At 43.0% G+C, this 26,839-nt stretch overlaps 1 protein-coding gene across 9 annotated transcripts; it reads right to left on the reverse strand.

Annotated features, from left to right (window-relative positions):
- Positions 1-6,164: 6,164 nt before the first annotated feature.
- Phf11b (PHD finger protein 11B) lies at positions 6,165-26,589 on the reverse strand. 9 transcript variants are annotated; one of them, XM_030247781.1, is made up of 10 exons: positions 26,474-26,546; positions 25,641-25,785; positions 23,822-23,943; positions 16,391-16,498; positions 13,221-13,354; positions 11,211-11,260; positions 10,067-10,198; positions 8,369-8,440; positions 6,655-6,821; positions 6,165-6,484 (listed from the first exon to the last, which is right to left on the reverse strand). In XM_030247781.1, the coding sequence occupies exons 3-10, from the start codon at positions 23,918-23,920 to the stop codon at positions 6,482-6,484; spliced, it is 765 nt and encodes a 254-aa protein (XP_030103641.1). In that variant the 5' UTR covers positions 23,921-23,943; positions 25,641-25,785; positions 26,474-26,546; the 3' UTR covers positions 6,165-6,481. The 9 variants fall into 9 exon arrangements, with proteins under 9 accessions (XP_030103641.1, XP_030103640.1, NP_001157799.1 ...); XM_030247780.1 differs by having other exon boundaries at positions 6,165-6,821; positions 26,474-26,549; NM_001164327.1 differs by lacking the exon at positions 25,641-25,785 and having other exon boundaries at positions 26,474-26,531.
- Between the last annotated feature and the right edge of the window lie 250 nt (positions 26,590-26,839).

Consider the following 26,839-nt stretch of genomic DNA (forward strand, 5'->3'; position numbering starts at 1 on the left):
GCCTGAACACAGGCTGAACAAGGGACACCAAAGGACATGCTAACATGGGATGGGAAATGCCCAGAAGGCCTCAACCCTCCCCAAAGAACTACAGATAACCAAGGAGTGCTGAAAGCAGAAGAAATAAATCTTAACCAGGGAAGAACACATCAATTGGTCATCTAATAGCATCCTTGAAAATTTGTACACATTAGTATCATTTTACAGACTAAGCACAATGTATTCACTAAGATTTGAGTGCTTTGGGACACTGTGGGTGCTATCATTAAAGTAAAGCCCCACATCAGGCACAGTAGGAATATATGTAGGATATTTGCTTCTTGTGAGCTCTTTTTCAAACCTCTTGTTTATGTATATGTGTGTGTGTGTGTCTGTGTCTCTGTGTGTGTGTGTGTGTGTGTGTGTGTGTGTGTGTGTGTGTATTACATATGATTTTCTTGGCTTAGATGAATATTGAGAAAGCTTGACATGTTTGTAGCTTTTGCTTTTTAATTTTGATGAGAGGATGTTTGAGCTAGTATTAAGAAAGCCAGTAGAGCCGGGCATGGTGGTACACGCCTTTAGTCCCAGCACTTGAAAGGCAGAGACAGGTGAATTTCTGAGTTCGAGACCAGCCTGGTCTATAGAGTGAGTTCCAGGACAGCCAGGGCTACACAGAAAAACCCTGTCTCAAAAACAAAAAACAAACAAACCAACAAAAAACAACAACAAATGAAAGTCAGTAAAATATCCCTAGACCTTTTGCCACAAGGCTTTCCACATGGCTTGTGGAGGACAGGCCCTACCCAGTGTTCCCTGAGTGCTGCTCACTGTCACCAACCTCTTGTGGGGGCATCAGCATTGTGGGGGGCTCTTAAGGAATATTCTTAATAAACCACTTAAACAGTCAAGAAATATTTAGGTTTGCCGAGATGCTCTAAGGGACAGGCACCTAGGGCAGGAAAGTAGGATCAACAGGTAAAGACCTTTATCATCAAGCCATCCACTTACATCGACAGGATCTACATGGTGGAGAGAGAGCAGACTTGCAAGTCCTCCTCTTACTGCTACACTTGACCATGACTACATACAGGCACAGACTAAAGGAGAAGAATAAGAAGAAAAGGAGGAGGCAGAGAAGGAGAAGAAGGAAGGAGAAAAGAAGAAGCAGCAGAAGGAGTAGGAAGAGGAGGAGGAGGAAGAGGAGGAGGAAGAAGAGGAAGGAAGGAAAAATGAAAAAGAAGCAGAAGAAGAAGAAGAAGAAAAAGAAGAAGGAAGAGAAGGAGAAGCACTAGAAGAGGGAGAGAGAGGAGGAGGAGGAAGAAGAGGAGGAGTGAGAAGAAGAAAAAGAAGAAATAAAAGATTTAACTTCTTATACCGAAGTAACTAAAAATTCCTATGAAAAGCAAATGATACAGGAGCTTTTCTTATAGATGAGAGTGTTACAGAAATTAGGGTTCCTCCCACCCCCATTACCCAACAGTGCTTCACTAAGGTTGTGTTTGAGACCAGTGTACACATTACCATCCCCCTCTCCCTATAATTACTCACAAACACATTCTACATGGCTGCTCTTTTCTGACTTGATGTGATTGTTAAAGCCACCCTTCTTACAGGACTCCATAGAATGCTCACTGTTTTCGGTGGTGGGAGCAGTCCAGGCCAAAATTCATCAAAACTTAATTGAAGCTTCACCTTCACCTCTCCAGTTTTTTTTCTTTCTATAATTGTGTTAGGAATACATTTGTCATACGTTCAGCTAGGGCTCCCTAGTCATGCCTTTCCTGAAAAGGTCATTTGTAAAACACTAGGCCAGGGTGGATGGTGACTGAGGCACCAAAGACAGGAAGGCATGTGTGTTGACAAACAAGATAAATAGGAACTAGAGCTCAAAGCCCCTCTTCCTGATCATGTCACAGCTGTTGCCTGGTGCATGGGTAAGTGACAACTGCCTCCTAGGTGGCAGTTTTCCTGGCCAAGATGATGAGTGGACATTAATCTGAACTGCTGTAATGAATGGACCTTCTGTAGAACCGCAGTCCTGTAGACTTAGGGCCTCAAAGCAGACACTTTAGAACATTTACTGGTGGTCTTAATTGAAAAACTTACCCACGGAAAAAGCACAAATTACACCTGCAAATCCACACCCATAGACGTTCACCTGACAAAAACATGCTGAGTTTCTGATCCAGCTGAAGACACACTTTTAGCTTGCTGAGCAGCTAATCTGTTCACATGTGTACATGGGAACAATGGGGGCCCGGGGAGGATGGTTGAATCTTCCTCAGAAGAGGACATAAAATAGATCCTGGAGGTTGATTTTGTTTTTAAGCATAGAAAACTAAAAACTTATATTAGAATTAATGTTTTCTTCTCATGCAATAACAAAAATCAACAAGTTAAATTTCTTGAACATCCAAAACCTGTATCCTTGGATTTATTACACCAATGATTGATAGTTCAGTATTTAGGACACATTTATATAATTCTTGAACAGTATTAGTAAACAATCTCTTAGGGCAGGCATGTACAGTTGTGGTTGCTTTTCCCCTTTAGAATAGAGTACTATGTACCCTGAAAAAGGGAGGCAGTTGATATTTTGATGCAACATGGATTAAGTTGTGAATTTTTTATTTAAGTTTTATTGCATTATGATGAGAAAAGATACCTAATTTCATTTTATCTGAATTTATTAACATTTAAAAATATATTTTGAGTAAATAGACTCACATCACATGCTCCTTTCTTTTTTGTACCCCAACTCCTCCTGGAGACCCCCTTTAAAACCTGAAATACCTTTCATTTTTATCATATTCTTTTTTTTAAGATTTATTTATCAATTATATGTAAGTACACTGTAGCTGTCTTAAGACACTCCAGAAGAGGGCACCAGAACTCATTACAGATGGTAGTGAGCCACTATGTGGTTGCTGGGATTTGAACTTTGGACCTTCAGGAGAGCAGTCAGTGCTCTTACTCGCTGAGCCAACTTGCCAGCCCCCATATTCTTTAAAATTTATAAAATACTGTAACAATAAAAATGAGTATTGCAAAAGTTGTTTGATATAAAACAACAATCAATTGAACAGTCTTATGTAGATGCTTGTCTACAGCAATACTGAAAATAAATGTTTTTCTCAATATAAATTTTAAATAACTCCAAATATTTTAACTGTATGATATTTTAAAATAATTTATCACTATTAGTTGTTGGTTTATTTTTTTTTAGTTTTTCGAGACAGGATTTCTCTGTATAGCCCTGGCTGTTCTGGACCTCACTGTCTCTATATAGACAAGGCTGTCCTTGAACTCAGAAATTCACCTACCTCTGCCTTCGAAGTGCTGGGATTAAAGGCATGCACCACCATGCCGGGCTATACTCTTAGTATTTTTAATGAACATAAAGTCTGTTTGTTTGTTTTGTTTTGTTTTGTTTTTAGTAGAGCTTAAAATCTTGGCTTTTACTGTGGTACAAACACAAAATAACAATTTTTGGACATTGGAGTTCACTGTAAAAAGGCTGTACATCAATGTCATTCACATCACCAAAGGATTTTACCTCCATAGTAGATAAGCTAAGAGTTGCCAGTTCTGCTGCACCAAGGAATGAATTATAGGCACAGTTTTTGGATACAGATTTCCTGCTATGTTCAACCTATTTCACTTGCATGATGGTTGTCATTCTCAGCCCATAGGTAACAGTTTACATTCATTTAATAAATGGTCTGTGTATTAAGATGATCTATCCATGAAGTCATTCATCAACTGTTTCTTTTTTTTTTTTTTTTTTTTTTGGTTTTCTGAGACAGGGTTTCTCTGTAGCCCTGGCTGTCCTGGAACTCACTTTGTAGACCAGGCTGGCCTCGAACTCAGAAATCCACCTGCCTCTGCCTCCCAAGTGCTGGGATTAAAGGCATGCCCGGCTTCTCCTGTATTTCTTTAAGGGAGTTTGTTATGTCCTTCTTAATGTCCTCTATCATCATCATGAGAAGTGATTTTAGATCTGAATCTTGCTTTTCAGGTGTGTTGGGGTATTCAGGACTTGCTATGGTGGGAGAATTGTTCTGATGGTGCCAAGGAACCTTGGTTTCTGTTGCTTATGTTCTTACGCTTGCCTCCTGCCATCTGGTTATCTCTAGTGCTACTATGTCTGAGTGGAGCCTGTCCTTCCTGTGATCCTGGTTGTGTCAGAACTCCTCCAAGCCAAGCTGTCTCTGTGATCCTGTGATTTTGGGATCCTGTGATCCTGAGATCCTGGGTGTGTCTGAGCTCCTGGGAGTCAAGCTGCCTTTGGGATCCTGAGATCCTGGTGTGACCAAGCTCCTGGGATCCTGGGATCCTGGGTGTGTTAGAGCACCTGGGAGAAGAGCTGCTTCTGGGTGTTGTGGGGCTGGCTGCCAAGTTTGGCCCCAAGGTCTGCTCAGGGCACCAGCCCAGACTTGAAGGAAACGGTGCCACCGGTTTGACGGAGTTCCTACATGCCTGGGTCCCACTGGTTCCAGTTACTCCCAGTATTGGGACAGAGGTTGTGTCCTCCTCACCTCTGATTCTCTGATCTGGGCATGTTGGAGTGCCTGGGAGTGGAGCTATCTCAGGGTGATGTGGGGCTGACTGCTGAGTTTGCATCCAATTTCTACTGAGGGCCTGGGCCAGACAGACTGGAAGGAACCTGTGCCCTAAGGTGTGAATTTAAGTGAAACAATAAGTCAGCCACAAAATGACAAGTAGGATGTGGTCCTGTTCCTGGAGTGAGAAAGAGAGTGGATGCCAGGTGCTGGTAGAGGACACACGTGTTAAATGTGTAGTTTCTGTTTTGCAAGGAGAAGGGTTTGGGATGAATAATAATATTGGCTATATTTTATGCTACTGAACTATATACTTTTAAAACGGTAGATATTGAGAAAGAACAAACAAAAAAGGGTTGAGATGTGAAATTTTGTTATCACAAATTTAAACATGATCAATGTTAGAATGAAAGTAAGGTACCTCTCTGAATGTGTCAACTAGTTCTCAACTACCTCAGGAACCAAAAGATCTTATTTCTGATAGAAGAGGACTGTTGAACTTCCTATGTAAAAAGCCACTATCCTCATGAGTCATAATAGTTCTTAGGAGAAGGTGAGAAGGGGATAACAACCGAGGCTAAAAAGGGATACTTAAAGATAATAACATGAATGTTGTACCCTGAGGTGTGCATGGGCCACGATATCCTTCCGGAGGTCAGAGGGCAACAGGGTCAGAGTTTAGCTGTCTGGGTTCTGGTATTAAACTGAGGGCTATGATTATTTGGCTCACTTTTCAGTAATAACACAGCAGGTTTCTTTTAGCAATTTGCCCCGTATACATCTACATTATGAACACCAAACGTGGTGCTTTTTGTGCCGAATAATCTACTGAGATGAACAGATTCCAGCTGTATGTAAAGCAGCAGAGGAAGCACTAACATAAAAGTGCCCCAGCTGGTTCTGACGGGTGCTCAGATGGCAGTCAATCCAGTTGATCCCTCCTGAAGTGGCTTAGACAGGCCTTGGTACACACAGTATTGCACCAGGAGTGCTTCCTTCACAAGTGTGTGAGCACACATTACAAACTAGATACCATGCTGGGACACAGCTCAATCCCTTTCTGTCAGGTGCATTACAGTAGCCCAGAGGATCATGGGAGGAAATGAGAAATGTGGATGTGAGAGGAGTCAAGGGTCAGGGGCAGTGTGGGTACACAGATCTGATGCACACTGTCAGGTGGGGAAAGTCTTAGTGCTCCACATCCCCTATTCCCCCTAATGGTGCTCAAGTCAAAGAGTCCAGATTCAAAACCTGGAGTTGGTCTTGAACATGAAGCATGCCCTTGTAATGACTGTGGCCAAAAGGACACTTTTAAAAAGAGTCTGGGGCTGGGAGTGGTGGTGCACGCCTTTAATCCCATCACTTGGGAGGCAGAGGCAGGCGGATTTCTGAGTTCAAGGCCAGCATGGTCTACAAAGTGAGTTCCAGGACAGCCAGGGCTACACAGAGAAACCCTGCCTCAAAAAACTAAGAGGAAAAAAAAAAAAGAAAAGAATAAAAAAAAAAATAAAAAGAGTGTGATGAAGCCCCCAAAAATTGGTAAAAACAGAAGAGTGCATTGTGTCTTACTACATCTGAGGGCTGCCTGGGACTGTATTAAATAAACGGTAGACTCTTCAGTCCTTTTGACAAGCATTTATTAAGTGTGCTAAATATTGGCAATGTGGTATGGTAGTGAGCAGAAATTCCAGGGTAACAGCAAGCAATGCACAGGACAGCTTCTGCTCTATGCTGATGGAGTTTTAATACTGAAAGGAGACCATGATGAGACCATCTGCAGGAGCAGCAGAAGCAAGAGAAAGCTCTAAGATTCCATTTAAGGCTGAGCAAAGCTCTGGTGTTGCTGTCCTTGACTGGGGTGGGCAGGGTAGGCAGGAAGACTTCCTCGATCCTTGGAGAACATGGAGGCCCCATCCAGTTTTCCTGAGGAACAGCTTTTACTGTCAGAAGAAAGCAGGACAAGTGAGATGAGAAGAGAGGAGACAAGAAACACCCAGCCAGGTATGGAGCATGGATGAGCAGTAGCAGGTCAGAGCTGGAGGGGACTGTGGATCTGTCACAGGCTGTCTCCGGAGCCTGCTTGCACTTCAGGAGACTCCTGGCATCTGACCTGGTGGTCCTCAGGAGGTAGCAAGGATCCTGATGTAGAACTTGAGCAGTCCAGGTCCCCATTTTCTTGATATGAGCACAAGCTTTGTTGTAAGTCTGCAAGTGCCTCAAGCTGCTGCTTCATCAGCCTTTGCCTTTCTTCCCATTCACAAGCTTTACTCTTGATTACTTTAAAAGAAAGAAAATGGCTTCAGTGTATGCAGGGATTTCCTCAGGAGTAGTGTACTGTCTCTAGTCTGATTCGCTTCAAATATCCACTCTGTAGCAACCGAACCTCAGATGAGAAGACAGCATGGTCTGAGGAGAAAGTCTGTCCACATCCTTGCTGCCTATCCTCACTCATGAGGGACACCAGCATGTGTCACATGACTTTGATACCTTCATGGTAGAACAAGGTTACACAGTGGTCATTCATTCAGGGACTAGAGCATGAGGCAGGCCTCCCAGTGACAACTCTTTCAAGAGCACATCTCTTGTTCTAGGGACATTGTTACATCTCAGCTTTTGATATGATTTAGGAACAGAAAATGTTGACTGTAGAAACCTATCATCGTAATTTCAGGTGGGATTAGAATCCTCATGATTGAATCTTTGGTTTCTTAGTTGTCACAATGACTGCATACCTGAAGTTTGCTTGAAATAGTCAGCTGAATTATCCAGGACAGAATGACACTTTGTCAGTTAGTGTCTTGAGATGCCCCTCTCATATGCAGTGTGACATTTTCCAGACACGTAGCTTTCATACCTAGTGTCACATGTAAGTACCAAAGGAAATACAGTTTTCTGAAGGCTGGTTTTTGAAAGCTAGTCTTATTCACAGACATTCTCAAGTGACTTTTAAAGTAACTTCTCTGCTGATTACAACTGATTATTGCAGAGTTCAAATGAGAACAAGTAACAGAGAATCAACGTGAGAGAGGCTGTGCACATTGAGGTGACACAGGCAACCTGGCTACGCTTTAGGGAAAACCTGCTGCCATATAGTTTTACTGACAGGCACATGTGCAGAAAAGATCACTGTAGGGCAGTGTGTTATGAGTAAGGGAGAGAAGCTGCTCATACCATTCTGTGTGAATCCCTCATCCAACACATGGTCATATTTAGTACTCCCAATCTTCCAGCCTCACCTTTCAACTGCTGCGATTGTAGGTGTGCACCACAGCACCCAGCTAAATGCATCACATTTTGAAAGACTGAATTATTCCTGCCTGCCTAGGAAAAGAATTGGACATCTCTTCAAGGGAGAGGCAGACAGGCTATAAGAAGGGTCACAGTTGCCTCCATCTTGCTGTTTTAAAGCAGTGAGGCTGCAGGAAGCCTGCTCAGCTCCAGCCTCGGCCTGTCTGAGCAAGGATCAAATAATTTAAGTGGAAATCTTGGGTTTTTCTCCCTCTCAGGGATCTCTTCTGTGTACAAAGGTATTTGTGTATCTACCTGGAAAACACAGCATTCTGATCAAACCACCTACAACTTACTGCATTTTCCATAAAGTGACCTGTCTGTCTGTCTGTCTGTCTGTCTGTCTGTCTGTCTATTGATCTGTATATCCTCTCTCTGTGTGTATGTGTATAAGTACTCTTTGGCCTGTCTTTCTTCTATCTGTATTGTGCTTTGCTGTCTTTGGGAAGAATGTTCACTGTTTTGTCACCTGTCATTCTGATCTGAATGATAAACGTTTCTAAAACACACTTTTCCTTATTTTATGAATCACCTACCTTCTTGGAATTGTATTAATGTATCTTCAAACAGCCCACTCTCAAACAGTAAGGTCTCGATCCCTTCATAGTCTAGAGAGAGAAGCAATGTGTTAACTTTATTGTGAACAGTCACACAGGGAGAGAGAGAAAATAACCCCACTAGGAAGAGAGAGGATCAGAGGAGGGCAGCTCAGTGCAGGCCCAGCAGGGATCAGGAGAAGCATCAGCTCACTGTCTGTGCAGCCAGGACTTCTGAGGAGGGAACCCTGTGTTCCAGGGAGCCCCAGGTGATGTGGGTGAATGCACCCCCAAATTTGAGCACTCTTAGTCTTGAGAAAATTACTAAATAAAATTATGTAACAAATGGGCACCTCGAAGTGTTTACTGGTAATTTATCATTTGGTTTTGTAATAGAGAAAATCAAGTTTAAGTTCACATTTTACATGGTCCCTTACACTGTGAAATACCCAGATTCCCCTAACAAGGAAGTATAAAGCTTGTAGCTCATTTAATTGTAGGCTACAGGAGGTCACAGGAGCCAAATACTTGCACAGTGTAAGTGGACTTTTTATGCCCAGGAGCCATTCAGAAAGAATCTTCCACTACTCCATAATTTGGCAAGATGACTCAGCAGGGAGGGCTGCTTGCTACCACCTGATGACTTCACACCTAAAGTTCACTCCCTAAATACACATGGTGGAAGAAGAACCGACTCCTGTCCTGCATCTGTGTGCTGGGACATGGCACAATGCAATGTGTAATGCTTTTAAAAAGATTTATTTGTGTGTGTGTGTGTGTGTGTGTGTGTGTGTGTGTTGTGTGTGTGTGTGTGTGTGTGTGTGTGTGTGTGTGTGTGTGTGTGTGTGTGTATACATGGGTTAGGTATCCTCCAAATCCATAAGAGTGTGCGATCCCCAGGAGCTTCAGGTCCAGGCAGTTGTGAGCTGACAGACATGAGAGTGGGGAACCAAATTCATGTCCTCTTCAAGATTTATATGCTCATCAGCACCGGGCTATCTCACCACCCTTGTAATAATTTTTGCAAGCCCCTAGAATTATTAAGATATAGAATTTGAGGCACATCAAAATTATGACCTAGTGGCTGGTTCCCAGCATCCATGTTTGATGACTTATATAACTATAACTCTAGTTCCAGAGCATCATAGAGTTCTATTCTCTGTGGGTACTTGAACACCCATGTGCAAGTAAACACACACAGAAAAGAAACATAAGTTTTTAAAAGTCTATCTGAAAACAACAGCTGTATCCACAACAACAAAACCAGCCAAACTAGCACACCTGCCTCAGTGATGTCTCCATCCAGCTTTGCACCTCTGGGAAACAGACCTCCTGGCCTCGGGGCATCTTTGCCTCTAACTAGAGAATCTGTATCTTTCATATTTTGTTGATTAGCTTAAATTGTCTCGATTATTTACTTTTTTCTGTATGAGTGTTTTGCCTGTATGTACATATAGGCACCGTGTGTATGCCTGGTAACTGGACAGGACAGAGGATGGTGTTGAGTTCCCCTCAAACTGGAGTTATGGAGTGAGACCCCATGTAGATGCTGTGAACCGACCTTTGTCCTCTCAGAGGAGCAAGTGCTCTTAACCACTGAGCCATCTTCCCAGCCCATGGTGTGTGTTCTTAAAGAATGGGTTACAGAAGGCCTGGGAAACATGGGGAGGTGTGTTTTCTAGAATACCCATTCAGTACCTGACTCTGAGGCAGTCTCATCCAGGAGTCTTCCATGAATCAAATCCATTTTTTCTAGTATGTATTCAAGTAAAACATTAAGAAGTCCTGCTTCCTGGCATTTCTTAAGAAAAGGAGCTTTGACAGTTGCATCTAAGAACAAAGAATGCATCTTTAGGAGGAAATGGACAGCTCTTTGCATCAATGGTCACTTTATACTTTACCAGTAGATAGGTGAGCATACCTGTCTCATTTTTCTGTAGCTCAAATAGTAAATGGTTCAAAAATGAAAATATTACTCTGCTTATAATAACTGTATGAAGTGATTTTGTTTTGTAAAATTTACTTGAAATGCTTGAGATGACAGCCACTCATATTTGTCACAGATTTTGTGTTGTAAGGATATTTATTCCCTTTATAGAACAAACGTTACCTGTCCCTGTGAGGGGTGGCATACCACTATATTCTGGCTTCAAAAACCCTATGGGCAAAGAGTTGGGCACTCCTATCATCCTCATCAAGTGGGTGCTTCTCAAAGATAATTACCCAGTGCTTCCTCATCAGAGTTTTATCATTTATACTCTTTGACCAGTGATTTTTTTTCTTATAGCATTTAAACTGAACAATACAGTAAAAGTGCCAAAGTTTTACAGAGAACACTTTTCTTTCGATATAGGGTCTAAGTATGTAGTTCAGACCAGTCTAGAACTAACTCCCTCTCTCTTTCTCTCTCTCTATTGAGAGAGAAAGAGAGAGAGAGAGAGAGAGAGAGAGAGAGAGAGAGTGTGTGTATACAGCTGGCACACACACATATATACATACACACACACATATGTGTGTGTATGTATACATGTCTATTATAATGTCTGTGTACATATTATTATAATCATTTTCTGTCAACATACAATAATGAAAAAACCCTTTAGTGGTACTTTCCAATCAGTTAATGACTACACCTAGAGAATGCTCAGTGGTTAAGAGCAGTTGCTGCTCTTCCAGAGGACCCAGGTTTGGTTCCAAGCATCCATAGGTGGGTCACAACATCTATAACCTAAGGTATCCACACAAAAAAGTGCACATAAGAACTTACAAATGAGAAGAAATTAGATTACTTCATGTTTTGCCTACATAATTAACTTTCTTTAAGCCCACTTTGGAAACTCACCACGTTGTGTGGGTTCTTGAGCCTCTGGAGCATGTTTTTGACAAAATAATCTGAAAATACAGATGTTCAAAGAATCACTGAATCTTTTAATTGTAGAGATCCACCAACCTTTGTCTCCCCGGTGCCTGCATTAGAGCTGCATGCAATTACACTGGCTAAAGTTTTCATTTTTAACAAGAAATGTGTTCAAGTCAATGTCAAATTATTAAACCACAACCAGTGTGGATGAGGGTGACCGTTGTCTTTGTGCCCTCTGAGCAGTAGAAGGAGGACTTCACTCTCTGAAGGTGTGAATGCTGGGTGACTATTTTGAGCACTCCTAGTTCCTATGCTGTGATGAGGGGCATCTAAGGAACTATGGTCTAAGATTTGAAGCTGCAATGACCACCCATAGTCTTGCTGATCTTCACAGTTCACAGAGACACACGTGCAGCACTGTGGAGAGTGACTTTTCAGATCAGAGCTGGCCTTCTCTAGCACTTGGATTTGGAGAGTGTCTTCAGAGAGAGAAAGAGAGAGTAGGCAGCATAGCAGGCTAGAGAACAGGAGTGAGGAGCTGTAGGGGACTTCTCTGCCCAGGCTTGCCTTTGTCTTAGCTCTTATGAGACCTAGGGTCCTCCAGTTACCCAGCGCTCTTCCCAGCAGCACCCAGCTCAGTCATGTCCTCTGGACCTGGGACCTCTGCCCACCTTACATTCAGTCTCAAATTGCATTCCCAGAGGGACTTGGATTTGTGCCTTCACCTCTCCTGTACATTGATTTTATACTTATACTACCATGCTTGCCTATGAGTTTTTGTAATGCATAAAGAAGTAGAGAGACTATTAGGATAGACTCCCTCACCCGTGTCCTCCCCATGCCCAGTGTCAGTAATTTTCAAATCAGGATGAAGCCGGGCGTGGTGGCACAGGCCTTTAATCCCAGCACTTGGGAGGCAAAGGCAGGCAGATTTCTGAGTTCAAGGCCAGCCTGGTCTACAGAGTGAGTTCCAGGACAGCCAGTGCTATACAGAAAAACCCTGTCTCAAAAAAACAAAACAAAACAAGAAAATCAAATCAGGATGAAGACCCTTCCTGCTTCAGTCCCTCCCATGAGCCAGTGTTCCTTGTGGCCTCTCTGCCCCCGTCCTTCCCCCAACCTGATTACCTTGTCGGCTTCACTCTCTCTGAGTATCCCTTAGCACCTTGTGATGTATCTCAGTTATTCTATGAACCTCAGTGTTTACATTAAACTTGTACCAGCAGAGAAGCCTACTTGTTCCTTGTTGAAACAATTTTTTTAAATAGATTAAGTATTTTCATTATGGTTAATGAGCATAATCTTAAAACCTATCTCTATAATTTCAAGGCCAGCCTGGTTTACTTGGTGAGATACTGTCTCAAAGAATAAAAACTTGTTACAGCAGAGATTTCATGTGTTTAAAAATGACTGATATAATAAATTGAGCTCTTTGTGAGCATAAACAATAAAAGTGAAACTCTGAGAATACAAGCCACTGTTGATTTTTCATTAATTCAAATATAAAAATCACCGTTCAAAACTGAATGAATTTTTACTAACAGCGACAAGCTGGGGGCCAGCAAGATGACTCTGCAGGTTGAGGTGCTTGCTGTCAACACCAACAACCTTAGTTCGATGTCGAGGTCCAAAACTGGAAGCAGAGAGCTCAGAACAATGACCTATGGATGTGCGATTGAAGGAAGGTGTCTTCCCAATGCAGACAAGAACAGAACTGGATTGGCCCCTGTCTCTTGTAGGACATGCAAGCTTCCATTAGGAATGGGGCTCTCCCAGGAACAAGAGAGGACAGAGAAGATTTAGAAAGTCAAACCCTTGAGTAGTTCTTTTCCTGTCATGTGGAGAAGTGTGAAGCCGAGAAGTTCCTGCTCGTATCCCATAACCCTTTCTCACATGAAACTCATTTGCATGAATTGAGAAGTATGTCACAGGCTAGCCACCCCCTAAGCACCCCCAACGCTCCACCATGGAGTTTTAAAGCTATTTGATTACTTGTAAGTGCCATGATCTTCATCAACTTGTAGAATTGCGTGGTCTTCCATGGCACAGGATAAGTGGTAATTCTTGGTGCAGGACTGTAAATCACATCCCATGGTGGCTCCTTTGTTTTTACAAAATGAGCATTTCTAGAGAAGAATAGTTCACAGTGAGTTAGTACTGTTTCTTTGCTGAAAAGTAAGGATGCCATTAAATATGGTTTAAGCCAGCAGCCATGTGTTTTTGTCCTGGCTGTCTCTGGCATATCCTCCATACCCACACTAAATAAGCGTTAGATTTGGTAACCCATGAGGAAGTTTCAGCAAAACTGATGACAATTAGAATCAAAGGCCTGGCATAGACATATGTGTTATGATCTACATATATGCAAAAACATTAGAGGATTTCAAAAACTAGTCTTCCCCTTTTAATAGAGACTTTTGTTTTTAAATAGCATAGCTGTCAGGCTTCTTTATCACTAGACACACACTGGATTTGGGGGTCCTTGAACCTCAGGCCAGAGCAGCTCCTTTTTGTGCCACTAAGGGGTGTGTGACCTCAGCTGGCACTTGCTATGACGTCCTCCTATACGTTCCTCCCTTGAATGGTGGTGCTTGTGCCACAGCGTAGCAGTTGAGGATTCTGTACAATAAAGTGCACCAGTTTCAGATTTGTAGACACTAAACAATAAAACTATAACTGAATACAATATTTTTCTTACTCCCTTGGTTTTATGTCTCTATCGAGTTCTATCTGAAGGTGGTACAGAGCTGGTTAGGCATTGTGTGGCTACAGGAAGCCCATCAAGAAGTACTAGAGTCTTTTGCTATAATGAGGGGCAAACCAGCCATGCCCAAGTCTGATTGACCCCATCCTTTGGCTAAATGAGGTCCAAGTACAATGAGGCCACTCTATAGAGCAAGAGACAGCGCTCCTGGGATCCCATGATAATACATAAGGAAACATAAGGAAAAGTCAAAAGGAGCTAAAAACCAAGATTAAGATATAGATAGCGTTCTACAGCACATACATGAGCAGTTATTTAATTGTAGAAGAGCAATGTAGCAGCATGAACAGTGAAAACGATGGGCTGAACCCTCATGCTACAGTTGCTGACAGCTCTGCAATGAGGTTTACTCATCCAAGAGGAGAGATCTTCAAAGCAGAAAATTATGCTAGAAGATCAGGCTATAGACATCCCTGTTGGGCATTTACAAAATTACTTAAGAATATGGGAGGGCCCAGCCTCTTGAGAGTGGAGCCATCCCTGGACTGGTGGCCCTGGGATCTATAAGAAAACTGAGTGAGTAGCTCTCACCTCATGTGCCTTTTGCATCCCTTTCTGTTACCCCACACTTCCAATGCATCTGTTTCCCAATAGGAAAGTCTATGGAAACTCTTAAGGATAATAGCTGCTTTCTCAATATTCTATGTATTCAACTGTCCTCATTCTGGACCAGGCTGTTTCCACATAGGCAAACTCTGTAACAGTGTCTCTTCAGTTGTGGGTCACAACCATTGGAATATGTATTTCTGATGGACTTAAAAGCTTAGGATCAGCTCAGGGGCAAAATTACAGTTATAAATGACCAAAGAAAATAAATATAAGGATGGTGGTTCTTAACACAATCTGAAATGTGTGTTTTCTTTTCATCATGCTCCACACTATGAGAACCACTATTCTAGAGTCCAATGGTGCCCTTCCTTAACTATCTGTGAACAGCCTCAAATAAAATTGTCACAGAACGATAGAAAGGTTTGAGTTGACATTGTCTAGCTACTTTCTAATTAGGAGAATTTACATGCAGCATGCTGGTACAAGTACTTTGAAAAAAGAACATACCAGTGTGTCTCCAGTGATTGACACCTTACTGTGAGTGTGGCCAGTCACGGGACCTCAGACTTGTCATCCTGTTTACTCATCTGCAAATGGCCTTTTTATAAATGGAGCCAGGAGACACAGCCATCCTCAGAGGTACAGCTTAGGAACTAGGAATCAGCTCAGATTCTCAATTACAGTTATACAGGTCCAAAGATAAGAAATTTATGGTTGGTGGTTCCTAAGACCACTTGAAATATGTATTTTCTGTTGAAAAGTTCCCACAGGTGGAGAGAGAACCACCACTCTAAAATCCAAGGGTAGCTTTCCTTAACTCTGTTCTTGAACTGCCTTAAAACCAATTAGCACAGAGTAATAAAAATTATGTTTCAGTTGATGACCTGCTGCTTTCTAATTAGAAAGACGTAAGCCTGCTGGAACACATACTGATATTTTGCAACCTAACATAGCAGAGTGCCACCAGTCATTGATACCTTTTGTGGTTCTGGTCAGACCTGATACACTCAGACTTGCCATCCCATTACTCATCTGCAAATGGCCGTTTATAAATGTAGCCAGGAGACACAGTCAACCTCAGAGATACAGCCTTACCCGTCCTTCTTTCCTGCAGAGTCCCCTTATGCCCTCAGCCCCAAGGCAGATGCTAACAGTGATAATCACCCAGAACTGGTGCAGAAAGACATGCAGCCACCCTTGGCATTCAGAAGGCATCTTACTGCAGATGAAGGATAAAGCCTTTTGCTCTGACTGTGGCCTGCAGCTTTGAGGCACCAAGAGGACCAGCTAGCTGCTCTGAGGCAGGAGAGCAGAAGCAAAGCCTAGATGGTGCTGTTGAGCTGCGGAAATGGGTGTTTGCTCTGCTGCAATGACAGTAAGGACTTGTCCACCCTGTCTGACCAGAGTTTTCACCCAGACAGAAGCATCTCAAGCTTGCTCTGCTGCTGTGTGTGACAATTGGCTGTAAGCAGGCAGCGTCAGCTGAGGGAGCGTCTCACAGTCCACCTTCCAGCTCTCCACATGTTTCTCAAACCCTGCCACACCATAGACTCTATTTTGAGATGAAAGATTCAGGTTTTTATTTTTATTTCTGTGTATGTGTGTCTGACAGACCAAGCATGTTAGTGCATGTGTCTGTGAAAGCCAGCAGGGTGTCAGATGCCCTGGAGCTAAAGTTAACAGGGAGTTGTGAGTTGCCATTTGGTGACTAGGGACCAAACTCAAGTCTTCTAGAGGGACAGTGAGCAATCTTCACTTCTGAATCCTCTCTCCAGGCCCACGAGAGACTATCCTTTGACTGTAGCCCCCAAGACTCATAATATATGAGCAATAAAACATGTCAACTTACCAATCTTCTTCCTCTCCCGATCTCTTTCTTTACAGATTTGACATCAAAGTTTCTAATTGTATTAGGTAGATCAGGAGCCTCACTCTCCACCAGTCCTGATGAATACAGCTGCAGGATGGAAAAATCGCAGAGTCAGTGTGAAGTAGCCCTGACCGACACAAGTCAGAGATGCTTCCGAAAAGGGCTGCAGAGGAGTGCAGAGTGGACAATGGCTCAGAGCACTGGCCACTGTGCAGGAGATGAACAGACACGAGTCTTGGGCTCCTGTGAGAAACCTCGGTCTGCAGACACAGTTGTACTGGGTAACTGATCTCTATTGACTCTGGACCCAGGCAGACAGTGGCTCGTGCAGCATTGTTCTCTGCCTAGGAATGCAGAGCAGGCTCTGGCAATGGCTGAAGCCATGAGGTCAGAGAAGCCAAAGCAAGGGACAGAGGCCATTCCTGATGGCTTTCCAGGTCTCCTTCTTAGACTTCAAGGACTGTGCCTACCTCTACAACTATATGGCAGACCTTCACTCTTGACTTGTTGAGATAGGGTCTCACTGTAGCCTAGCTGGGCTGGAACTCACAGAGTCCACCTGTCTCTGCCCCTGAGTGCTAGGACTAAAGTCATACACTAATGCATCTGGCTTTATGATTTTTTTTATAGATAGGATCAAGCTATACATCCCATGTTACCTGGTCCTTAGCTTCTTCCTTAGCTTCTAAGCAGTGGAATTGCAGTTATGAGTGACCAAGCTAGCCGAGAACACCACTGTATGTTTTAGCAGCCACAAATCTCTTTCCTCCTCAGCATTTTGGTTGATATTGGGATAGCTCTTTGGTTCAGCATGTGGACTGTCCCTCCAGTTTCCTACAAGATCTACGTTCTGCTCCTAGCTCTAGGCTACCACCTCTCAGCTGTCTTAACTCCAGCTCCAGAGGGTTACACACATGTGTACACACACATTGAAATCTTTCTAAAATTTTACTAAATATGCATGTGTGTGCCTGTGTGTGTACTCTCTGTGATGTGTGTGTATCCTGGTGTATTCATGAGTGTATGTATCTATGTGTGTGTTCTGTGTCTGCATGTAGTGGACAGAGGTTTAATTTGGCTGTCATTTTCTACAGCTCTTTGACTTTTTTCTAAGACTTCTTTTTTTATGGAAATGAGTGTTTTGTCTGCATGTATGTATGTGTATCAATTGTGTGTAGGTTTCCGCACAGGTTAGAAGAAGGTATTGATTTCCTGGAAGTGGAGTTACAAATGCTGGTGAACGAACCCTGTTTCCTGGGAACTGAGTTTGGGTCTTCTCTGCAGCAGCAGCCTCACCACAAAGCCATCTCTCCAGCTGCTCTCTACTTTACATTTTGAGAGAGTTGCTCCCTAACTTGGAGAGCTCACAATTTCAGCTCACCTAGTTGGCCAGCAGGCTTCTAGAATCCTCCTGGCTGCACTCCAGCCAGGGCCTGGATGCATGGGACTGCAGGCAGTAAGTTCACCTGTGTCCTGGGGATGGAAGTCAGGACTTCAAGCTCATGTCCCCAGCACTTCACTAAATGAGCCACCAGCTGTCTAGCTCCAGATAAATTTCTGGAGTCACTTAATCCTCACCGATCCACCTGTTCATGTCACAGGAAACTCAAAAATCGAAGAGCATGAGGAACATGAGAAAAAGTTGTGACACTTTCACAGGCAAAGATTTTTTATATAAGAATTAGAAATCATGGGGCTAGAGAGATGGCTCAGAGGTTAAGAGCACTAACTGCTCTTCCATAGGTCCTGAGTTCAAATCCCAGCAACCACTTGGTGGCTCACAACCATCTATAATGAGATCTGATGCCCTCTTCTGGTGTGTCTGAAGACAGCAACTGTGTACTCAAGTAAATTAAAAGTAAATCATCACTAGAAAGAGAGGCCCAATGGACACGCAAACTTTATATGCCCCAGTACAGGGGAATGCCAGGGCCACAAAATGGGAATGGGTGGGTAGAGATAAGTGGGTGGGGGGGTGTGAGGGTATGGGGACTTTTGGGATAGCATTCTAAATGTAATTGAGGAAAATACATAATAATAAAAAATATTTTTAAGAAAGTTAATAAATCTTTAAAAAAAGAGAGAGAGAAAATTAGAAATCATAATGCAGACGTGAATCCTTGCATGTGGAAGTCAGACAATGACCCTGTGAAATAGTTCTATCTTTCCCCGTGGTTTGGTGTTAGGGTCTCGCTGTGTTTCTGCTGGCCTTATTCAGTTGCAAGCTTAGCAAATAGATATGTTGTACTTTGTGAAAATTTTGCTGTCTGAAAGATGCTAAGAGAAAAATGTGGGTGAATAAGGTGGCACTCAAGAAAAATCACTTGCTGCCAAACCTGACAAACTGACATTCACGTCATGGAGGAGAGAGGTGAATCCTGCAAAGTGTCCTCTGAACTCTAACTGCATCCTGTGGCACATGCAGAAAGAAAAAAGTAGATATCGATTTTTAAAAGGCCAGCCAGGGAACAGGAAAAACCATACTATATACATCGGATCAGAAGCTTGTGTGTAGAATACAGGAAATCCTTACAACTCAATAAGACAATTCAGTTTAAAATGGACAAGTGGGGGAGGGGGGAAGAAGACTCTCACTGAGTAAAAGCCTTGGCTGAGCAAGTCTGACAAACTGAGTTCAGTTCCAGGAACCCCTATAAAAGGGCAGAGGCTATGGCTCAAACCACACATCTGCAATCCAGGGGTTCTACAGAGGCAGAGGAGACCATCATTCAGAAGACTGTGTCAATAGCAAGAGTTAAACAACCCAGTAACAAGGAGGGAGATGACCGTTTGTCCACTCTAGGTCTTATAGCACAAGCCTGAGCCCATATCTTTGAGGCTCTTCCCCCACTTTCTCCTCTATAATTTTCAGTATCTCTGGTTTTATGTGGAGTTCCTTGATCCACAAAGAATTCTCAACTGAGGAATACCAAATAGCTGAGAAGCACCTAAAAAAAAGAAAATGTTCAACATCCTTAATCATCAGGGCAATTCAAATCAAAACAACCTTGAGATTCCACCTCATACCAGTCAGAATGGCTAAGATCAAAAACTCAGGTGACAGCAGATTCTGGTGAGTATGTGGAGAAAGAGGAATACTTCTCCATTGCTGGTGGGATTGCAAGCAGGTACAACCACTCTGGAAATCACTTTGGTGGTTCCTCAGAAAATTGAACATAGGACTACCAGATGATCCAGCAATATCACTCCAGGGCATATACCCAGAAGATGTTCGAACATGTCATAAGAACACATGTGCCACTATGTTCATAGCAGCTTATTTATTTCCAGCCAGAAGCTGGAAGGAAGCCAGATGTTCCTCAACAGATTTATAGGTACAGAAAATGTGGAGCATTTACACAATGGAATACTACTCAGCTATTAAAAACAATGAATTCATGAAATTCTTAGAAAAATGGATGAATCTGGAGGATATCCTAAGTGACACAACCTGCTATGGGCTGGATTCAGTTGGACTCTCAAACCAGGGGAGAAATCAGGGTCCTGGTACTCAGGTGGGCAAGGCATCAGCAAGTGACAAACAGACACAAACACAAGGGAGTATTGAATCTGAATGTAATTTCTCAAAGCCAGCATCAGACTTATGTTACAGAAGAAAACAAGGAAGTTAGGTGACACATCAGCCAAGGTACATGGAGGTTATACAATCTATAATGACACAAAACAGAGAAGTACATACATAAAGGCCTAGCAGGAACCAGGCAGTCATTCCAACTGAGACAAAAAACAGTCCCATTTAAAGTCAGCTATTCTAGGAGCCAGGTGAGGATTTCACACCCTAGTTACAATTCTAGTCACTTGTATAACCCACCACTAGGGGGGTCCCACTCTTGCTAACCTTCTCATGAATAATGCAGTACTCTAGTTCCTTCTTAAACCACAACCCTCCTTCTTCCTAGAAAAATTGTAAATTCCTGCATATGGGAGTGACTTAGCTGTTATTTTAAGTATTTGTTGGGGACCTCCATTTACTAGAGGAGTCCACCAAAATTTCTTTTATTAAGTAATGTAGTCTGCCATACATGACTATAATAAGAATTCCAAACTTACTTTGTTAAACTTGTCTTAAATTTTCAACTCTATCTAGTAAATTGTGATGCCTGATTTCTTTCACTATCCCTCTTTCAATATTGGAGGCATTTTGTCTGAATAAGTAACATTCTTACAAAATTCCAAGCCCAGGGTTGGCTCAACGACTACCTAGGATATTGGAACACTGGTGAAGGCCAGGAAGCAATGGTCAATCTAACTAGCTATTTGTCAAATCATTCCTTGAGGTGGGGCACCTATAATAAAACAATACTGAAGGAAAGCACACAGAACCTTTCACCAACTATTGCAAGGACAAATCTGGACCATATCCCTTTATGGGACACCAGAAAATTTCCAGGAGCCCAGTTTCCATAAAACTCTGTGCCTCAGGACTGTGGGCAAGCTTTTGGACTGGTCACACAGGCTCCACTGGAGTGGGTGTGGCAGTAACCCAATCACAAAAGAACACACATGATATGCACTCAATGATAAGTGGATATAAGCCCAGAAGCTCAGAATACTCAAGATACAATTTGCAAAACACATGAAACTCAAGAAGGAAGACCAAAGTGTGGATACTTCAATCCTTCTTAGAAGGAGGGACAAAATACCCATGGAAGGAGTTATAGAGACAAAGGTGCAGAGCAGAGACTGAAGGAATGACCATCCAGAGACTGTCCCACTTGGGGATCTATCCCATAAACAACCACCAATCTCAGGCACTATTGCAGATGCCAACAAGAGCTTGCTGACAGGAGCCTGATATACCTGTCTCCTGAGAGGCTCTGTCAGTGCCTGACAAATACAGAAGTGGATGTTCATAGTCATCCACTGGACAAAGCACATGGTCCCCAATGAAGGAGCTAGAGAAAGTACCCAAGGAGCTGAAGGGGTTTGTGGCCCCATAGGAGGAACAACAATATGAACTAACCAGTAACCCCAGAGCTCCCCTGGGACTAAACCACCAATCGAAGAAAACACATGGCGGGACTCGTGGCTCTAGTTGCATATGTAGCAGAGGATGGCCTAGTAAGTCATCAAAGGGAGGAGAGGCCCTTGGTCCTGTGAAGGTTCTCTGCCCCAGTATAGGGGAATGACAGTGCCAAGAAGCAGAAGTGGGTGGGTTGGGGAGCAGGGGGAGGGAGAAGAGGATAGGGGATTTTTGGAGGGGAAACTAGGAAAGGGGATAATATTTGAAATGTAATTTAAAAAAATCTCACTAAAAATACTTTTAAAAAATAGGAGGAAAATGACCAGATCGTGAGGCCTCCCTGTACATGCTGTGCACGCAGAAGTACACACACACACATACACAGAAACGCATACACACACAACTGTTATTTTTTTTTAATAGAATGGGTTCCAGGATGTGAATCAAATACAAAGCATTTGCTTATGATTTTCAGGCTCTGGGTTTGAACCTAAGCAACAGAAAACAAAGGAAAGGCTTAAAATTCAAGTGGATACTTCAGTCTGATAAATAAGCATATGGGAAAAGATAGCCAAGAGTAATGAGATACCAGGATGCAAGCAAGATATAGCCTGGTTTTGAAATGGTAACATATTTTAATGTAAAATGAACACTTACTTTATAACTTTGAAATTCTTTTAGATGTTTTCCCAAAAGGATTAAAAGCATATAGGAAACAAAGACTCATATGCAGATATTCCTTACAAACTTGCTATCACCTCAGATTGGACAGAATGCATGTGTTGATATACAGATGAATAGACTGTGACATTTCTATCTAATAAGATAATATAAAAACAGGGAAGCAAATACTAATAATCTACCTGGTATTCTCAGAGGACCAATTTGGGGCGATTAAAAATGCTCACAGTGAACTCCCTCATATATAAAACAGTATCACATAATCATGGAGCCTGTTGTCTATTTTCTGTCAATTTGACCCAATCTAGAGTTATCTGAAAGGAGGGAAATACAATGGAGAAAACACCTCCATGAGATCTGGCTGTAGGGGATTTTCTTAGTTAGTGACGAATGGGGAGGGTGCAGTAAAAACTAGGTGTAGCCATCCAGGGCTGCTGGTGGTAGATTCTATAGAAAAGCAGACAGCAAGCCATGAGAGCCAACCAAAAGCTGCAGACCTCCTTGGCATGTGCATATAAGCTCCTTGCTCCAGGTTTCAGCCCTGTTTGAGTTTATGTCCTCAGTTCCCTCTCTGATGAGCAGCTCTATGGAAAGGCAGCCAAATAAACAGTGTCCTCCCAATTTGCTTTTGGGTCATGGTGTTCTGTTGCCACAGTAGAAGCCCTAAGACAGACCCTATGCATGCCTTTCTGTATGCTTAAATCTTCTCTGGAATTAGACAGGGTAAATGCTATGGAAATGTTGTCTGCTATAATTGCTAATGGAACACAGTAAGAAGAAGTTCATGTACATCCACTATAGGCATATTTATCCTGAAGAGTTTGGCTGAGTACAGAGATGTAGATCGCAACTAGGGCCAAACACACATAAGGCCTAGGAGACTTTCCAGAGCACTGATGAGCCAAGAGTTCTTACTCTAAAGGGTCCATACTGTAGCACTCCTGCCCTGTGATCTGTGAGAAAAGATCAATCTAGAGGCAGTTGGAGTAAGTGGGAGCTGACTGCAGAGAGGCTTGAGGGCATGCTCTGGAGTCCCTCCTGGGAGCTCTCCGAAAAGTGGCAGTGACCTCCTGGAGAAAGCATGTCTCAAAACTCAACTGCACACTTCAGTCACTGCATTGCTTAATGAAAAGTACCCCAAGAAAATTGACCAAAAATACTGGCATGTCAACAGACCATTTGAAAGGACTTGACACAAGGAAAAAGTACACAAGAGGTAAAGGAGAAAGAATGAAGGGATGGAGGCTCTCTGCAGCCCATGTGCTTCCTCCCTTTGTCCTATTGTTGGGACAACTGGTGAGAACTCAAGTGTATGCCTAATACTAATTAGCATACTAATGCTAATTAGGCAATGCTAATGTCTGACCTTGATGGGTAAATTGAACTTATGTGACACAAGGTACTTTGTGTAGAAATACACACTCAAGCATACAGGACAAGTTGATACCAAATTTAACACAGATCAGACAGCTTGATGTGGCCATATGTACCATGAGTCTCAGCACTCAGGAGACTGGGGCAGATAAACCTAAATGAGCATTCCCAACTCAAAGGCCCTCTGTGCATGGACACATGATTTATGTGATGATAATCTTCTACCAGTGATCTTCCATGGGGGCTGTGAACCACAGTGTGCGTGCTGGGAATGGAACTCAGTTCCTCTGGAAGATTATCTGGTGCTTAAACACCAAGCTATCTCTTCAGGCCTAAACGTATAGTTTTAAAGTTATTTACCAGTAACTTACCAAACAGTTTTCATGAGCAACTATATTTCCTGATGGTGAAAAGTATATTTGACTCCACTCATGGCCTTCAGGGCACAGGGCACATGTCCTTTTTTCCATCTTTTCTATGATTGGACAGTCACCTAGAAATAACATCCAGGTTAAAACAGAAAAGCATTTTGTGGCCTGTTAGCTCCTCCAACTTAAAGGAGCAGACGAGGCCCTGTTCTTAGGACAGAGTCTTAACTCTTGGACCAATCACGAATCAACAATCTCACCAGTGAAAAGCCGCACCTCTTGTGTGGCTTGGCCTCTGCTCAGTGCTAAGGACCAGTGAGAGAAACAGAAACAGAGCAAGCCACAAGGTTGGCTATGGTGCCACTGAAAAGCTTCTAGAGGCCTTACTGAAATGAACAAAACATTTAGAAATTCTCTGATGATGTCTGAGAGATGCACATATCTACGGGCAGAGACAGGAATGGAGAGCAAAAGTTGATTCCATGTCTGTTTAGCACAGACAGGAGTAGGTTCACCTCTGGAGCCTATGAGCTTCCTTATCATGGGGTCTTGGTGAGATTTACAGCTTGAGGCATGTACTTCCTCCTGCTGGCCCTAACTCCAATTAGAAATGAGTTGGTCACCCCTATGACACGGTGTCACTCAGTGCCCAGGAACTTATCTTGCCATGCTGCTTGTCCTTGTAGCTCAGTGTTCACAGCTGTGTGAGCCTGTGGATTACTTTTCTCCAACAAGCTCCACGGCTCCTTTCAGTACCATGAGAGCTAGCCAACAGGGAAGACCCTCCTGGTTATTGCTTAGTTTCTCACTGTACTGTGTCTAACAATGTTGTGTCTTTGGCAATCGGGTCTTATGATCAGTTCTCAACTGGTTATTGTGCAGAGAATAGATGTCTCTGTAATGTTGAGACATGAATGAGACAATGAAAAATCACACTGCTTCCCCCAAGGCTCAAGGAATATGGTGGAAGACAGGATGGAAGGATGCTAAGATCCATAGAAACAATGTCCTCTAGACATGACAGAAATGCTGTGATCAGAGGCTGCCTGCAAAAGGCCCTCATCAGATCAAACCAGATAAAAGGGGGACAGCATTCACTAGCAACCACACCTAACTGAGGAGATCTGTCAGTTGATGGTTTGTGGGGGAGGGAATAGGTTTTCCTTTAGGTATTACCTGGCCCCTTACAATGACGTAGTGGTTAGCCACACACACACACACACACACACACACACACAAACACACACACACACACACAAACACACACACACACACTACAGGTTCAGCATTATCTAGAGATTATATTGAGTCCAGATGGAGAAAAGACCAAAGGAAGTTTTGAGAAACACAAGGTAAAGAATGTCAGCAAGGCAGGAGCAAGATGAAGATCACATTAAATGTAGCAGAAGTCTAGAGCAGAGGATTGATATATAGTGATGTCAATTTTATACAACTTTCCCTGAGGAAGTTTTAAGCTTAATGTAATCTCAATGGACAAACATACATACATATATATGTATATACATACATACATACACATATACATACATACGAGAAAATAGAACAACGGTTCAGTAAACAGGAGCTCTTATGCATTTTGCAGAGGGCCCTGGCTCAGTTCCTACCACCTACATGGTGAGATATAACCAAGTCTAATTCTCCATCCAGGGAGAATCCTATGCTGCCTTCTCCATACAACACAGCATCAAGAACACATGTGATATACAGATATTTATGTAGGCAAGACAGTCGTACACAAAATAAAGCTCAAGAATATACTAGTTGCAGGATAGTTAGAGGCTGAAATAAATCACTACTCAACTCCAAATTTGGCTGTAGACATCTCTACCAAGTGGGTGAGGATAATGGATCCTTGGGTTGTTTCAGGGATGGAAGGATGATGCTTTTGTTGCAAATGGTGGCTTCCCTTGAGCAGTGATCACTGCTATCCCTGTTGCTTGAAAGGTCTGAAAAGGTTTAGCATTAGTGCTTTCCTATTGTGTCTGTATTTCCTGCTTTGACATTTTGGGCCAGGTTACTCCTGGAGAGAAAGGATTGGGGCAGAGCTGTACTAGCCTGACAACACCAGTGTTCAAGTTACCCCTGCTGTCCTCCGTGCATTGATTCTGCTTCTTTACCCCAATAAGATTTCCTTTGCATTCTTGAGATCATCATTTTCTAAGATGGATCCGGAACCCTTGGGCCACAAACCTGACAAAAGCCTGGATTGTGATTCTCTCATGATAGGAAAAAAACATCTCAAGGAGATTGCCACCACGGGATGATCCCTAAAACATCAGCCTGCACAACACAAATGTTTCAGATACTGAAGGCTACTCGCAACACACAACCCTAATCTGTTTCTCTGTATTCTCCAATTGTCCTCAAAGACTGGGGCATCCGTTCCAGGTTTCCAGCATCCACAATAGAGTCTACCTTCCCTTCCCAACAGCATGTCTTGAGTATTAATTTTACAATGTAGAGCCCCCAGTCCTATGAAGCAAGGACAGAATAGCTTTTAGCTTCCCGAGGTCCCCAGTGCCTACAGATTTCCCAGATGCTGTAAGCCCCACCCCACCCTCAGCAGTGTCCTGCAGTCTCCCTGGGGAGAAGTGATGGTGGGACCTTCCTGGCGCCCTGAACCTTAGAACTCACCATTGGGAACTGGGTTAGAGCACCCTGGCTTCTCTTGGTCCATGGCTGGGTGTTGTCTTGCAGTCCTTGAAGTGCCTCTGCAAGGTTCTAGTTTCTAGTTTCTTTTTCTCTAAATGTGGGTGGAGACTACAAACAGCAATCTGAGAGGAAGTGCAAGTTGAGGGCAGTGTGCTGGCACATTTTCCACTCTGAGAAGTCATTTTGAAAGTGCTCTAAAAGTGATGTAATGAAACCCAAGGTCCAAAATAAGTCAGGGGAGGAAAGGCTCCATTTGAGCTATGTGGGCCTGTGGACCATGAGAGGTAGCCTGGTCCTTGGTTGAGCCAAGGCTAGAAGACCTAGAGACCCTGAAGGGTCTATAGAAGC

The sequence above is a fragment of the Mus musculus genome, chromosome 14 (assembly GCF_000001635.26).
Source record: "Mus musculus strain C57BL/6J chromosome 14, GRCm38.p6 C57BL/6J".
Classification (NCBI taxonomy): domain Eukaryota; kingdom Metazoa; phylum Chordata; class Mammalia; order Rodentia; family Muridae; genus Mus; species Mus musculus.

What these genes read in the sequence shown, in the direction of transcription:
- Phf11b (XM_006518927.3), bottom strand. Translation starts at nt 26,516, where the DNA reads ATGGACCAAGAGAAGCCAGGGTGCTCTAACCCAGTTCCCAATG. An exon ending in TTGCTCATGAAAACTGTTTG is followed by an intron (nt 16,499 to 23,821) that starts GTAAGTTACTGG and finishes TCCATCCTGCAG; the next exon opens with CTGTATTCATCAGGACTGGT. An exon ending in TGAGACTGCCTCAGAGTCAG is followed by an intron (nt 8,441 to 10,066) that starts GTACTGAATGGG and finishes TTCTCTCTCTAG; the next exon opens with ACTATGAAGGGATCGAGACC.